Genomic DNA, 16,139 nt, shown 5'->3' with positions numbered 1-16,139 from the left:
GAGTAAATGTCTGGGAAGGAGAACTTAAATGAGTCAGTAATTCAGTCAGATCAGAAAACAAATAAGGATAAGTAGGATATGACTGGATTTGGTTATCAGTTTTAGATCCAGACACTTGAAGGACAACGGGCATTCCATTGGGATTCTCTTGATGTTTATCTCAAACCTACCAATTACAGCATGTTCTCCTCCTTGAGCTGAGCTGTGAGTCTCTGTAAAGTACGCAGAACTGGATGGAGTTTCCTCGACAAGAGAATCAAACTCATTAAGTTTTTGCCAAGCTTCAGTTAAACACAACATATCAAGATGAATTCTGACAGCACCAGTGCTTTGCCATTGGTAGACATTGTGCTAAACACGGCAATGTTAGCAGCTTAGAGTACATTGTGTGCAAATCCTCATTCAGAGCTTACTTCAAAATAGCACAGATTTAGCACATTGACTCCCTTATTCCTAAAATCCTGAGTAAGATGGAATATTACTGAACAAATGAACATTTTTCTCTTGTTACCTGGCAATGGCAACATGCTGATCTCTGGTGTGCATATTTCAGACACTTCAAAATATCAATGTCTTTTTGGACATTCCAGTGTGACCATTTTGCTCTGGAAAAATTGTTTAATATGCAGAAGTTTATCGCCACACCAAAGTATTTCAGCATAGTGAAAAGCTGGTACTAAACTAAAAATGTGGCAAGTTGACTAAAAAGCAGAACTGCAGGGCATGGAAAGTAAGATGGAGGGTCACAGGTTAGCAGTGACAACAACACAGGAAGAGTCCTGAAGAGACTCAAGCAGATCTCACTGGAGGTTTGATCCATTGAGAATGTATGAAATAACATTGGATCCATGTTAAGATAATTAGCAGAACTCTGAGGTTTCAGCATACAGCCATGATCAATCAACAGGTGCAATCATCTATTTGTTGGTATCCTCTACAAAAAGCCCGTGGCAGAGGGGCAACTCGTCACACACCTGTCACACAAACGTCAAGAAACAAACCATGAAGTACTCAAAAAGCAATCAAAGGAGCCAGCAGGGCCAGCAAAGGACATCAGCTCATTCTTTTAGCTGAAGCACATACAGATGGCACTGGCAGTGATCGAGTATGTCAAAAAAATACAACAGTCCCAAAAAAAGAGATCTCCAAGTGAAAAAGAAAAATGTTCACCATCAGGCAGCATTGGGCAATCGAAAAAGTTTCATCCAGTGAAGATTCCAATCAACTGTCCCAGAGGCTACACACCCAGCCAAGACATAATCCATACAAATAAATGTCCTTTCAAGAGAAAAAGTAGCAATTAGTATCCATGAACAAAACACAGTGAAAGAAAGTGCAAGGCTTCATGCGGAATTCAATGTCAAGTGTTATTTACAGTGAGGCGCCACAGAAGCGAATCCTAAAAGATCGTGGTTGCGCTATCAGTCCCTGTCTTGCACTCCAAAACACGAGGCTGAGTTTCAGTACTTTAGCAACACCAGCTTTACTCAGGTTGAAACAGGAACAACAGGGTCATTTATTGTAGCGTGATCTGCCACTCTCCTATAAACAGACACAGCAGTAAGACAGAGTTGTGGCCAAGTTGTGTCCTCACAGGTGGCGCAGTGGTAGTGCTACTGCTTTGCAGTAAGGAGACTGTGGAAGATTGTGGGTTCGCTTCCCAGTTCCTCCCTGTGTGGATAGCGCTTTGAGTACTGAGAAAAGCGCTATATAAATGTAATGAATTATTTTATTATTATTATTAAGTTAGTGGCCAAGTAATACTGTTCCATGCATCACCCATCGAGATCTTTTCTGTTTGCTTTGGTGAAGAGCAGCATGTTGCCCCGGCAATGGATAAACAGTCTTCCACAGACGCGGTGATGGCACTTCAGGATGCTCTTCGGCATGTTGTCCAGTTGAGGGAGTTCCCAAGAGAGTTTAGAAACCTCACATTTTCTTGAAAGAGTGCCACATTAATAGGAATGTTTCTTGAACGAGCATCACTTAACCACATAAAAACGGCTTTTTCGACATCTTCAAATGCAGCAGTTTGCATACATTTGCAACTCGAGAGTTTTTGTCTTTTTTTGCTCGGCCTTTCAAGAAAGTTGACAGTGTTGATGGCGAAATTCCGAATTCACTGGCAACGTCTTTTTTTCTTTTTGTTGCAATCAAGTTTTTTTTTTCTAATATGAACTGTTATCATTTCTTCGTGTCTGCCGTTTCTATAGGAGGGTGACAATGAGTTAAATTCCAATGGATGTTTTTCAAATGTTGGCGAGCAATAAGCAAAAGGTATCACTGAAAACCACCGAAAAACAAAAACAGCAAAAAAAAAAAGCAGTATGAGGAAAGTTCGAAGAAAGATAAACATTTTTACAGTGTTTCTGTTTGGGGTTCTGTGACTGAGCTGCGACCACAGAACTAACTGCTCTGTGGATGATTCATTCAAGCATTTCAAGGTCTTTTGGGCACTTCATTGTAATGAAAGTATCAGCTGAATGTACTTCGTAGAAACGAGATTTCTATAGACTCGTGCCATATGGGGAAACTGTCGGGACCATAAAAATACTTTGTTGTAATGAAAATTTCGTTGTAAAGATATTCGTTGTAACAGAATTTTACCTCTCTCTCTCTCTCTCTATATATATATATATATAAATATAAATATATACATATATATATACAGTTCATGATTAAAAAGGCATGTTTTCCTTGTGTTTTTACTTAAGTACATCCCCTTTTTCTATAGCCACTCTTTGCTTGAAGATCTACATAAGAATATAAGAAAGTCGACAAACGAGAGGAGAGAATTCGCTCCATTTGTCATTCGTTTCTTTAGTTAATAACTAAGCTACCTTAATATCTCCAGATATCTCCAGATCCTTCTTAAGGTTGCCCAGGTTTCTGCTACAACTCCATGACCCACTAGTTTGTTCCAGACTTCCAGAATTCTTTGTGCAAAGAAGTTCTTTCTGGCTTCAGTCCTAAATGCAATTCCCCTTAATGTCACCTTGTGTCCTCAAATATGTGATTCACCATTAAGTTGAAAGAATATTTCTGGATCTGCTTTATCAATGCCTTTGAGTATTTTGAAAACCTGGATGAGGTCCCCACAGAGTCTACTCTGCTCAAGACTAAACAATTGTAATTCTCTGAATCTGTCACAGTATGACATGACCGTAAGTTCATGGGATGCATTTTGGTTGCTCTCTACTTCACAGCTTCATGTGTTGCTATGTCTACTGTTTGTTCGTACAGATATGTTGAATAATTCAACAGTTTCGATGGGGTGTACACTTTTTCACCTGACTGTAGGCATCATCTGGGACTGGGCATATGGATAACTGCCCATGTCTACTGGTATTGTCCTTATCCTTTAGTGCTGTGCTTTTCCTGTTCCTCTCAGCAGATGCTGATCTCCGCATATCATCCATAAATTTGATCAAATCATTTGAATTGAATGGGTAGACAAAAAGTCTGACAGGAGCTGGGAATGCACTGCAGTGATCAGCAGTCATGTGGTCACTGAACAGTCCAATCCGACAAAGATGACCTCTGACCACCACTGTGCCCAATAGTCATGACTTTGGGATGGTGACCATTCATTAGAAGCTCATTCTCCTGCTTAGAAATGTCACAGTGAATCTGACAGAGTGTCCTCATCATCTCGTTAGTCTGACATCAGGAGAGTCCATCAGGACAAGCAACTGAGTATCGTAAGCAGTAGTGACCCGCTATTGTCACCTCCTCTCAATTATCATTATTGACAAGTCTGTTTGGACACTTGAGTGCAGGATGCTGTGATTCTTGTTTCCTCGACATTCTTGTCCAATATTACCATCCACATGTCAGTTTGAACTATATCTTGCTAGTCAGTATACAATGCATGCAGGAGAAATGGTCAGGTATATAGTGCCTTACTTCAAAAGACTTGCAAACTGCATTTCAGTGAAAAATAAAAATGTGTGAAGTTGTTGAACCTTTGTTTTGTCTGTCCTTATATCTGTCTGTCTGTCTGTCTGTCTGTCTGTCTGTCTGTCTGTCTGTCTGTCTGTCTGTCTGTCTGTCTGTCTGTCTGTCTGTCTGTCTGTCTGTTTCCCTTCATGTCCTCACTTCTCTCTTTTAATATCCACAGCCTGTCTCATTGTCGTCTCACATCCAGATGTTGCTCAGCTCTCTCCTCAGCTCTTTCTTCTCCACACTCACAACTGACTGAATTGAACCTGAGCAACAACAATATGAGGGATTCAAGAGTGGATCAGCTGTGTGAGGGGCTGAGGAGTGAAAACTGCAAATTAGAGAAACTGACGTAAGTGAACAACAAGTGAATGAGTAATAGTGTGTGTGTTTATTGAATTTTATTTCTTCTCACTTTATGACTCTGACTCTTCCACATCCACAATACAAATGCTGTGTTTCCTCAGGACAGACTGCAGTGTAACATGTGGGCAGACAGATGGGCGTAAGGTGGACACAGCTGCAGATTGCTCTTTAATAGTTAAATTCTTAAAGACAGCATTGTGATCCTGAGCCGATACCCCACATTGGTCACTCTCATCATCCTCTGTGTCCAGTCTTTTGTTTTATTTCTTGTTCAGTAATTCCATACTGTCCTTTCTTTATTTCAATCTCTTTCTTGTCTGTGTCTTCCATTTTCTCTTCTCTCCTTCACACTCCTCTGATACAATACAATACAATACAGTTTATTTTTGTATAACCCAAAATCACACAAGAAGTGCCGCAATGGGCTTTAACAGGCCCTGCCACTTGACAGCCCTCCAGCCTTGACTCTCTAAGAAGACAAGGAAAAACTCCCAAAAAACACTTGTAGGGAAAAAAATGGAAGAAACCTTGGGAAAGGCAGTTCAAAAAGAGACCCCTTTCCAGGTAGGTTGAGCGTGCAGTGAGTGTCGAAAATAAGGGGGTCAATACAAATACAATACACAGAACAGAACAAATCCTCAATACAATATAAAAATAAATAATTTACAAGTATGGAGCAGAATTTAACAGTAGATGATATCACATAATATGATTTGGAATGGCATTTGGATGCATTATCAGCATGCCAAGCTGACGGGCCATTAATGAGAATAAAAGGATTTTAGACAGCACTTGGCACAACCTTGGCAGTTATAGGACTGAGAATATGAGCAGCGCTAAGAGTTTTAAATTCTTGTAATCGTGTTACAGTTACTGACTTCAGTAGAAATTTATCACTTGTGTAACACGTGTTTTTAAATTAATAACATGTAAATGTTGGACATGTTTAGAAGGGCAGCTGTAGTGTGTTACTAGTGTGTAATGTCAGAGGTTAGGAGTCACCAAGGCTTGAATAGTTGCTAAAGAACAACAACAAGTCACACTGAGGAGAGAGTGAGAACACACAATAAGTGAGTAGACAACCAGAAAAATCAGACAAAGAAGAGAAAACAGAGAGAGAGAGAGAGATGGAGTGTACATTGGGAAAGAGTAAACGGAGATGTGACAGGCGTCAAGGAGCACAAATGATCAATCAGCAAAGGCCGCACAATATGTTAAATGGCAAGGAGGAGAGGTGTAGGGGCAGATACTTAATGCATTATTCTGGCAATGAGTTATTTTCACAATATCTGAGATTTTAAGCAGTGAATGTAAGCTAAGAGCAAATCAATTCATTAAAAAATAAACCAGTAAAACCACATTAGCAGACTTGGTCAATCTCCACTTTTCAGACTCTTGTCCTTTTTTGTTAAATTTCTAATAAACTTTACCAATTGTTCAGTACAGATCCTGCCGACTGAGAGGTGTGTAGTTTCATTGTAATGTGACTTTTACAAAGCATCACAATAACATCCTGTAGAGCAAGGATGATCAATCACAGTCCTGTTGGGCCGCAGTGGCTGCAGGTTTTCGTTCCAAACAGATAGCTGATTAGACAGTCCTTGCTGATAATGAGACTTAATATTTAACTCTGTTGCTTGTTTCCCCTTTCATTCACTCAGGATAAATATGAATTACATTGTAGAGCAGAGATCAATTCATGGTCCTGGAGGACTGCACTGACTGCAGCTTTTCACCTCAGCAAATTTCGGAATTAAAGCCCATTTGTTTGCTGTTAAAGCAATATGTTTTTAGTCTTAAATTAACTAACTTAGTTATTATGATTCAACATCTTTAACTACCCTTAATGTTTTAATCAGCTGCACTCAGATTATAATTGTTTCTTTGACTATCCATAGTTAATAATGAAATATAAATAACAAAGAAACTGCCATCTCTCCTGGTTCTATTTACAATAGTGAATGTGCATTATCGAGTATGTGTGAACAAAATGTTTATAAATAAATGAGAGATAAAATGGGAAGTTTGTGAAGTGCAAATATGTTCAGGTCCACAAAACAAATAAAGTGCTCAGAAAAGGAAATTCTACAATCCCCCACCTTCTATCCCATCCCCCACCTTGATGGAGCTCAACTGTCTCAGCTCAAGGCTCCTTATCTGCGTGTGAGGTTCCTGGAGTTGTAGAGGGTAAATAATACAGTACATCTTTATTTGGAATACATGCATTTCAGGTGTGTTCCGTGTCTAAAAAGTTCTGGGTAAGTGTAGGATGAATTGAAATACATGCAAGAAATGCAAGAAATGCTGAACACATACCTAACGCAGAAACTTTTTAAATGTTATACTAATAATGACAAGAAGTGTATAATGTGTGAAGACTTTAGTCCAAATATCAAATAAACACATGCGCTTTTATTCAAGAATATAACCAAAGCAAAAAAAAAAGCATTAGATTTACATGTTGAGGTCAATGATTTAAAAACCCAAACTGAAATGTCAATTGACAGGAAGTTGATATGTGTTCTTGAATGGCGCAGAGGTAAGAACTGCTGCCTTTTAACCCAAAGCTACCGGGTTTATGTCTTGGCGTTCCGAGTATTGAGCTGCTGCTATTATTATTACTATAATATAATAAAAACATACATTTAATTTGAGTCTGTAACACCCGGTTTTATTCTCTCAGTGATGTTCACATGGTACAACAAACTTGCCTCTCCCTCTCTTAGTTGATGCAGTTTATCTCCATTCTTTCCCAAGAGCAGCAATAACCACAGTTGGTGCTGAGGCTGACGCCTGCTCAGAACAATTTTTTGTACCTGCAATTAAAGATACAATGGCCCGTGACCGCCATCAGACTATCATGTGGCATTTGCGCTTTGACAACAAAGACACCCGTGCAGAACATGTGAAAAATGACTGATTTGCTGCAATCTCAGACATCTACCAACGTTTTGTTGAAAATTTTGTTCTGAGTTACAACCCAGGGCAAAGTCTTTCCAAGTCTGTGGTCATAAAGCTTATGGAGCCGTTTCTGGACAAAGGAAGAACTGTAACAACAGACAACTATAAGCCAGATGCTTTCTCTGGCTAATAGACTGCTGCACCATGACACAACTCCACTTGGCACCAGAAGTAAAATTGGACTTCCACTTGCAGCTGAAGTCACTTTAGTATGTGAGCAATTTGCCACGCTAGTGTTTAGATCTTGCAGTGCCATGCTGACGGTGTATATGCCCAAAAAGTAAAAGCCTTTGATTTCTTTCTGTAACAGACAGTTTTGCAGCCTGTAAAAGATATTGCTGAAAGTGAATAACAAGACACACAAATGCTTGTGAATCATGTCTTCTTAGTATCTTATTGCCAATTAAATTTTTTTATTCAATTTTATTCTTGAATAAAAGCACACTTGTTTCGTTATACCTTTGCAAAAGTGTTTATTTTATATTCCAGTAACCACTTCAATGAGATTGAATCCATCTCTGCGTCTCTCACGCTTGCCTCATGGATGAATGAAAGCACTAACAAGCAATATCATTTAATGACAAGTTTCATTATCAGCAAGGACTGTCTTCTAGCTAGTTCAGCTTAAAACCTTCCTGCCTTCAAGCCCAGCCTGTTACAGCCAAGTGTGTATCCCCGAACTGCTAAGGTAGAAGTACTAGGCTGTCAAAGTGAGCCCAAAATGTTACTGCTAAGAAATTGCCTGAATGCCATGTTAGACAGTCAATGTGAATGAAACCCCTTTGGGAGATCACACTGAAATTTGGAGATGAGGTTCATGCACGTGTCAGGTTACACCACGCTCATATCTGGTGGAGGTGGCTGGTGTGTTGTTCAGGTCGAGTTGTGTGGATCTGAGTGATGTGGGAGAGTCTATGAGTTCAAATGTACCTATTCCAGCAAGTGACAAGCCACCAGACCCCACCAACAAAAGCACTTCCACTGTTAGTGGGCAAACTTCATATGATCAATCACCATGCTCTGCTGAGACTGCTATATCAGTGACAAGTCCCCACACAGCAGCTGGGAAACTCTGGTCTAATCACGTTATAGGAGGAGGATTCACACACCAATCAGATTTAATGTGTGACAGTACTGTTGACTGTTTGAGAAACTATGAAAATATGATAATCATACTAATCATAATTTACAGTAAGTGCTACATGCTTGATGATTGAATGTGTTCATAAATTGTTAGATAGGTATTGTCTTTATTTGAAACATTACTGTGCTCATCATTGAAGTTTATTTTAAAAATACGCACAGATTTCAGTACACATTTCATAGTGCTTTGCTATGTTTAGTTTTCCAACATATATAAATATTGGAACAAATAGGATGCTAAAAATGAATGATATTTGACACCATTCAAAAGTCAAAATTTTGCAAAATGTTTCTGAAATTTAAAAACTGTATTCATTGTGAATAAAGCACTGCCTTGGAGCCAAAAGAGCTGATTGTTGATTGTGAGCCAAAAGAAAGAGCTGGAGGGTCCTTTGGTGTCACATATGCACTGCCATAGAGATCACAGAATTTCACAATGCTGTCTGCTTTAGTGTCTGTTAAAGATTTGTGCTGCTTTAGGGCATTACATGAGTGTTCATTTTTTTGCAATTACATTGACATCTGTTATGTTAGAACGTTAAAAACAACTGTGATGAGAACAGACACTTGATTAATTATTTACTCACAGACAATAATTTTTTGTCCACTATCAAATCTTGTAAGTATGACGCTATCATTATCTCTGACCATGGCCCTCTGCTCATGGAGCTTAAATTACTGCGCTCACATTGTAGAAGGTCATGAAAAGTGTGAGAAACTGGACAAAAACACATCTGATCCACTGACCATCAGCACTGGTGCACCACAAGGTGGTATGCTCTCTGAAAGCGTATGAAATACCCAAAGATAATCAGAGGATCCTGTTAACTGAATATTAAAATCATGCACTGGCACTGTGAAATGGTCAATGGAGGAGGAGATCTTGTATTATATTAATTAAGTTGATAAATCTCTTGATACAAGGATATGCACCACCTTGTGCTTCAGATCAACATCACACAGACTGGTCACTTTTTGTGACGTGTACACTCTTAGACACTGTGTGTGACAGACCATAGCAGCTTCCATTAAAGTGCTTGGCCATCAAGGTTTCTTCCTGTCAGCTTCTGCACACTCCTGCTGACTGCTGGGAATTGAAGTCCTCTCAACAACATGGCCACAGGTTCAAGGTGATGATGGGCTTGTGCATTGAGCAGCAATAAACAGTAACACCATACCATCATACCATTAGAGGCTAAGGGCTCTAATAACTTCACCTAAATGGTGTAATGGACAGTGAAAACACCAAATATAAATTCATAATGAAACACAGTTAGTGAGCCTAATGTTGTTCTTGGCCTGAACAATGTCAGTGTCATAGGATCACCAGAGGTGATGCCGCACACAGGTGAGCACTAATCCCGCGTAAAGCTCACATTTATTTGTTTCTTATGAAAGTCTCCATCATCTTTCTCAGATTCTCCACATTTGAAGGATGCTCTTTCTCTTCTTCATGACCACATGGACAGCTGCCCCTCAACTCTCCCACCATGTCAAGCAAATGAACTGCTCTCTGACCACCAGGCTTTTCCATCCAGCCTGTAGAGTGACTGTCTGCTGACCACTATAATATTTTCTCACAAATCCGAATCACAAATGATTTACAACACTGTGATATGTTTATACAATTAATTTTAAAGGTGCACCCCCATTTTTATCATCTGGTTTTCAGATGGTAACTATGGAGTTAAAAAGGGTTGTCCCTCAATTCCACCTCTCACTGAAAATTCTGGATCAGTTCTGCAAGGACAAGGTGGGGTCCAGCATAACCTTAATAACTGTGTGGTTAGTGCAGTCTCTGCTCAGGCTAAGGCCCAACTGAAGCCCACCATCAGATCTGTGAAAACATCACCAGCCTCTACCTTCCACCATCAATGCCTGATGTTCAGGCCATGTTGACAGAAGCCTGACTGTCCTGACAATAACATCCGTATCAGAGAGTGGACTGATGGTGAGCTGTTCACCGTTAGAAGGGCCCTGGTCAAGGTGAAGGAGATGGTCTTCAGGGAACTTTTCTTCTTTAATCACTCTGCACTGTAGGCATATACATACCATAATAAGCAGGTTCTGTGACACATGAAATGACTTTGACAACATGGACAGATATCTAAAAAGTCAAAAGTCATGTTTCAACCTGCTACTGGCAAGGCCTATCATAAGCCAAATATGACCATCCAATGTCATAGACTTAAGGCACATTCATAATGAGCCCTCCTGAAAAACCCTCACACCACTGAGAAGCCTCCTGTCCAGCCCAATCCAAAGTGATCCTGAAGTCAACAGCAGAATGGCCAAAGCCAGCACTGCCATTCAAGGACTGTGTGGGATTGCACAGGAATCGGTGTGAACACCAATTGGACTGGCTTGTGTGACTGACCACCCTTAGTTATACCTGTGAAGTGTGGGCTGAAATCCTTACATGAGCAGAGCTACCAAGCATCTACACTTAGCTGCAGAAGGTGCAGGTCCACTGGACTGACTGGACATGCTGTGCACAGACCAGCTGGTAACCTGCTGAAGCAGCTGCTCTATGGTGTCTTCTACAGTGGCAAGTGTAAAATTGGTGGACGGAAAAAAATGGATTAAAAAACCTTGAAGGTCTCTGAAAAGCCTTTGGATGGATGTGAACACTTGGGAGACCCACACTTAATCACGGAGAAGGAGAGTCACATATGGTGGAAAATGAGGAAAGAAAAGTCATCAGTCAGTGCAAGTGTGTTGACCTGAAAATGACCAACCTTCACACTGCTGACTTCACTCACATATGGAGAACAGGTGACAAGCCTTTCTCTGGACAAATCAGACTCATCAGTCACCTTTAGACAAGTCATTATTGTCCCAGTAACACGAGATAAGCTTGTGGTTTTCTGGCAGCCCAAAATTTTTACAGACAAGTGGCTCTTGGGTTACAGCAGATACAGATGAATACATCAAACCCAAAATGTTTTCTCTCAACTGAATTTTTCTTCATTTTTATTTGGTGGATTCTGTTTTTCACTTGTCAATGAAGCCCACTGGCTTTGACGTTGATGACCTTACTTTCCACTGGCCTGTCCTGCCTGATTTATTAAAAATTATTTAAAGAAGCACACAGAACATCTCTATGCCCAGTGGACTGGACTTTGGGATGCTGATAATCCATTTGAAGCTCGTCCTCCTGCTTTGTTACAAACTAGTAGAAGGAATTAGAAAACTAAGCCCAACACCAGTGAAACATTTAGTGGACGGATGTCAGTTGGTCAGTGGCACCGGTCAGTATGTGAGGTCTGAATGAATGAGGACAGAAATGTCACATGTCAGTCTTGTCCTCCATGTCCATTATCTCATTTATCCCAAAGACAGGTCCAAGTCTTTGTCCTTGTGGTTGTCATAATAAACACACAAAGTGTCTTCATCATCTGCTTAGTCCAACATCAGAAGAGTTTGTCAGGATAAACAGTCGAGTATTGAGCTCTCCAATGTCCAATAGAGACCTGCATGCTGCATGATATTCAGAAAAATCACAAAAGTGTCCACATGTCCTGAATCCTGAATAACAAGCAACAATTCCAATTTTTCACCCTCTCCCCTTTGTTACCTTTGACAAAGCTATCTGTTCACTTGAATGCAGAAAGATGTCAGCCTAATTTCTCTGATGTTCTCATCCAGTGTTAATGTCCACTTGTCAATTTAAATGACAGTACAGCATGAAGGCAGGAGACATAGTCAGTTATATAGTGCCTTACTGTTTACGACTTACTGTGGTTTCAGGTTTAAACTGCATTTCAGTGAAAAGTCAAAATGCCAGCCGACGTTGAACCTTTGTGCTGACCGTCTGTCTGTCTGTCTGTTCGACCCTCCTCATGTCCTCTCTCCATCTCCACAGGCTGTCCTCATGTCATCTCCCCTCCACATGCTGCTCAGCCCTCTCCTCAGCTCTTTCTTCTTCACACTCACAATTGACTGAACTGGACCTGAGTGATAACAACATGGAGGATTCAGGAGTGGATCAGCTGTGTGAGGGACTGAGAAGTGAAAACTGCAAATTAAAGAAACTGAGGTGAGTCAATAAGTGTGTGTGTGTGTGTATGTGTGTGCGTTGAATTTTATTTCTTGTCACGTTATGGCTCTGACTGTTCCACACCCTCAATTAAAACATCATGTTGTGATGAAATTAAGCTCACAAAACAAAGCATAAAGGTATGGGGATTAGCCCCTTGTAATAATTTTTGTTGGTCAAGATGATAAAGTTAAATATATCAGACATTCGACGACAGTGCTTGTTTCTGTCGTCCTTTATATAATACAATGTATCAAAATGCTGCGGTGGGTTGGCACCCTGCCCAGGATTGGTTCCCTGCCTTGTGCCCTGTGTTGGCTGGGATTGGCTCAAGCAGACCCCCGTGACCCTGTGTTCGGATTCAGCGGATTGGCAAATGGATGGATGGATGGATGGATGAATCAAAATGGCTACAGGAAATGATTAAAGCAGGAAGTGATGTCATCAATGATGGCCAGTCGTGACATCATCACTGGGGGACCAGAAGTGACATCATCATCAATGATTGGTGGTGACGTCATCACTGGGGGACCGGAAGTGACGTGGTTAAACAGGAGCTGGAAGTGTTGTGAGTGTTGAAATACATTCTGTAAGGGTATTTGTTTCGGGTAATTCATTATTTTTCTTCTTTATTTCTGTAAGGTCAGAAAGAGAGGCATTAATACCATCATACAACCCCCCATCTGATAACCATTCACTCACCTTTGGGCCTTTTGATTGCCTCCTAAGCACACGTGTGTGACAATGTTTAATCAGAACAGACTGCATTCTCCAATGTGGACATACACAGCTGCAGATTTTCCTTTAATAATTAAATTCATAAAGACAGCATTGTGACCCTGAGCCCCTCCTTCAGAGTGATCACTCTCTTAGTCCTCTCTGTCTTGTCTGTTGTTTTATTTCTTGTCCCACAATCCCATGCTGTCCATTCCTTATTTAGTCACAACCTTATCCTTATCCTCTATTGTCACTTCCATCTATCACACTCTCCTAATCTCCTCACTTAAGGTTGTTAAAAGTCACTAAAACAGAAAAATAAAGATAAATTCAGTCAATGGGAGTACAGGAGCTGACCAGAGTGACTGTGGATAATGAGGTGTGGACAACTGGAGCAGGACTAAGCTGACAGATTTGAAGAAGCAGAGTAAGAAAGAATAGATAAGGAGATACAAGAGAAGAAGCTAAACAAAGAGAAGAAAAGGAGAAATAAAATAAGAGGACAGGGTAGCAGGTAAAGAGAATGAGGAGGACAGACAAAAGAAGAGGACAAAAGGTGGACAACAGCAATACAAATGACCAACCAACCATAGACTGAAGGAGGAGGTCACAGTGATAAATGGATTAGAACTGAAGGCAGTGTGGACAGTAAAAGTGTGAGACACAGGAAGTGACCAGGATTATAGCCAAGTGGACTGAACAGGCCAACATCTGTCTGACAGGTCATCACAAAAAGAAAAAACCCACAGGTCTACACAGGACATCAACACATATCAGTCAGTGACCAACATGCTGACATAGATGTCATGTAACTAAGATATCCAGAAACACTGTGAGGAATTCTGGGAAGGTGACCTCAGTGGTCGTGTCAGTGAGATACAGTACTCCAGTTTGTGAAGTGGCATCCTGTTGTCCCAATTGTGGGACATCTGTCTATATATAAAATCCAATGTCTTTTCTGTCCACTTTTCATGCGAGAACTACTTAACGGATTTAGATTTTTTTTTTTCTAGAATTTGCTTGAACATTCCGGTTGATTCTGTGACTTCTCTAATCGAGCTAAGTATTGTAGTTCATTTGCAGGAGTGATTTATTCACACTAATCCGAGACAGAGGGGAGGGGAAGTGTGACGTTAGGAGCGGGGAGCCGGGCTGGGCCATCCTCAGTCATGCTCAAAGTGTTGATGGAGAAGTACAGAGAAGGTCAGGTGGAATTGCATTGGGTGTTTGGTTGCCTTTGAGGAAGCATACAGTGAGGTCCATAAGCATTTGGATAGTGAAACAATTTTTATAATTTTGGATCTGTTTGTCACCACAATAGATTTGAAATTAAGCAATTATTATGTGATTGAAGTGTAGACGTTTGGCTTTAATTTAAGGGGTTTCCCAAAAAATATCATGTGGGTTCTTTAGGAATTACATTTTTTTTTGTGTACCCCAGCCATTCACCGCCTTTCCTCCCCATTTACAAGGGCTGAAAAGTATTTGGACATTTGACTGAGAGATTGTTCCAGAGCCAGGTGGGAGCTGTTCCCTCATTATTTCATTAACTATTAACCAGGTAGAAGATCTGGTATTAACTCCAAGTGTGGAGTTTGAATTTGGAAGCTGTCACAGTGAACTCTCAATGTGAGGTCTAAAAAGCTGTCAATACAAGTAAAAACAGGCCATCATTAGGCTGAGAAAAAAACAAACCCATCAGAGAGACAACAGAAACATGAAGGGTGGTCAAATCAACCATTTGGTACATTCTTAAAAAGAAGGAACAAACTGGTGAGCTCAGCAACTATAGAAGGCCTAGTCATCCATGGAAGCTAACTATGCTGCATGACTGAAGAATTTTTGCAACATTTAGCCAAACCAAGAACTCTTTCTGGGAAGTCAACCTGTCATTGCCAAAGTCTACAATCAAGAGAAGACTCTATGAAAGAAAAGACAGAGGGTTTACAACAAGCTGCAAACCACCGGTAAACCTCAAGCCTAGGAAAGAGAGATTGGACTTTGTCGGAAACATTTTTTAAATGCTTGTCCAATTCTGGAAAAATTTTCTTTGGACAAATGAAACTAATGGCTTTCATTCCTAAATGGCTCATACAATATTTTTGGTGAACCCCTTAAATTAAAGCTGAAAGTCTATAGTTCAATCACATTTTGATTTCTTTATTTCCAGTCCATTGGGGGTGAAGTACAAAGCCAACATTATTAATTCAATCTGCAAGGTCTCATAGTCCAAAGGCATGCAGGTTGGGTGGACTGGCGATGCTTAATGTGTGTGTGGGTTGGGGGGAGGGGGGGTCTTGTTCAACTGGTGCCTGTCCAGCTGTTGTTCCTGCCTTGTGCCTGATGCCTGATGGGAGAGGTTCCAGCTGCCCTGAGACCCTGATCAGGATAAGCGGTTGTAGAAAACTGATGGATGCAGGGTTAATAATGTAGAATCTGAGTCTCCAGTCAGTGACTGAGTGGAGGAAACATCAGAAACTTCAGTAAACTGAATGGACAAATGACTGACACACTGCATTATGGGAAACAATAAGAGTGGGAGAACAAAAAGGAGATGGGAATGGTGGAGTCAGGAAAAGAGAAGAAGGCAAAAGGATAAGAACAGAGAGCTGAAAATAAATATGAGGACAGTAGTGACAGGGCTTCACCACTATAGGGCAAAGCAGAGGACTTGGGGACCTGCAGGTTTGGCTGATGGCATCTCATCTGACACTCAGATGTCCTATAACAAAAGTGGCTGTGAGATGAAGATGTTTGATCGTTATCTTGGAAAAAACTTTCCCCATTTCAATGCAAGCATTAATAACACTGTTAATATTATTATTGTTATTGCTATTGTTAATGTTATTGTTATCAATAATGATTCCTGACACGATTGGCACCTGACATTTTGTTGTTGCTCTAGTTCCTCATTTGTCTTCTGTCTTTGTCAAATTAGATCGTTTCATTCAAATGTGTCACGTCTGTGTTA

General features: G+C 40.5%; 1 protein-coding gene across 1 annotated transcript in view; it reads left to right on the top strand.

Moving 5' to 3' along the window:
- The window catches only part of LOC114644738 (NACHT, LRR and PYD domains-containing protein 12-like), a 217,671-nt gene that overhangs the window by 195,745 nt on the left and 5,787 nt on the right, over window positions 1–16,139 (top strand). The window contains exons 14-15 of the mRNA XM_051924823.1: window positions 4,121–4,294; window positions 12,278–12,451. Of these exons, the coding sequence (XP_051780783.1) occupies window positions 4,121–4,294; window positions 12,278–12,451 (348 nt within the window). The remainder of the gene's footprint in view (window positions 1–4,120; window positions 4,295–12,277; window positions 12,452–16,139) is intronic.

This window comes from Erpetoichthys calabaricus, chromosome 1 (genome assembly GCF_900747795.2).
Source record: "Erpetoichthys calabaricus chromosome 1, fErpCal1.3, whole genome shotgun sequence".
NCBI classification, from domain to species: Eukaryota; Metazoa; Chordata; class Cladistia; order Polypteriformes; family Polypteridae; genus Erpetoichthys; species Erpetoichthys calabaricus.
This window is presented reverse-complemented; position numbering and strand designations above follow the sequence as displayed.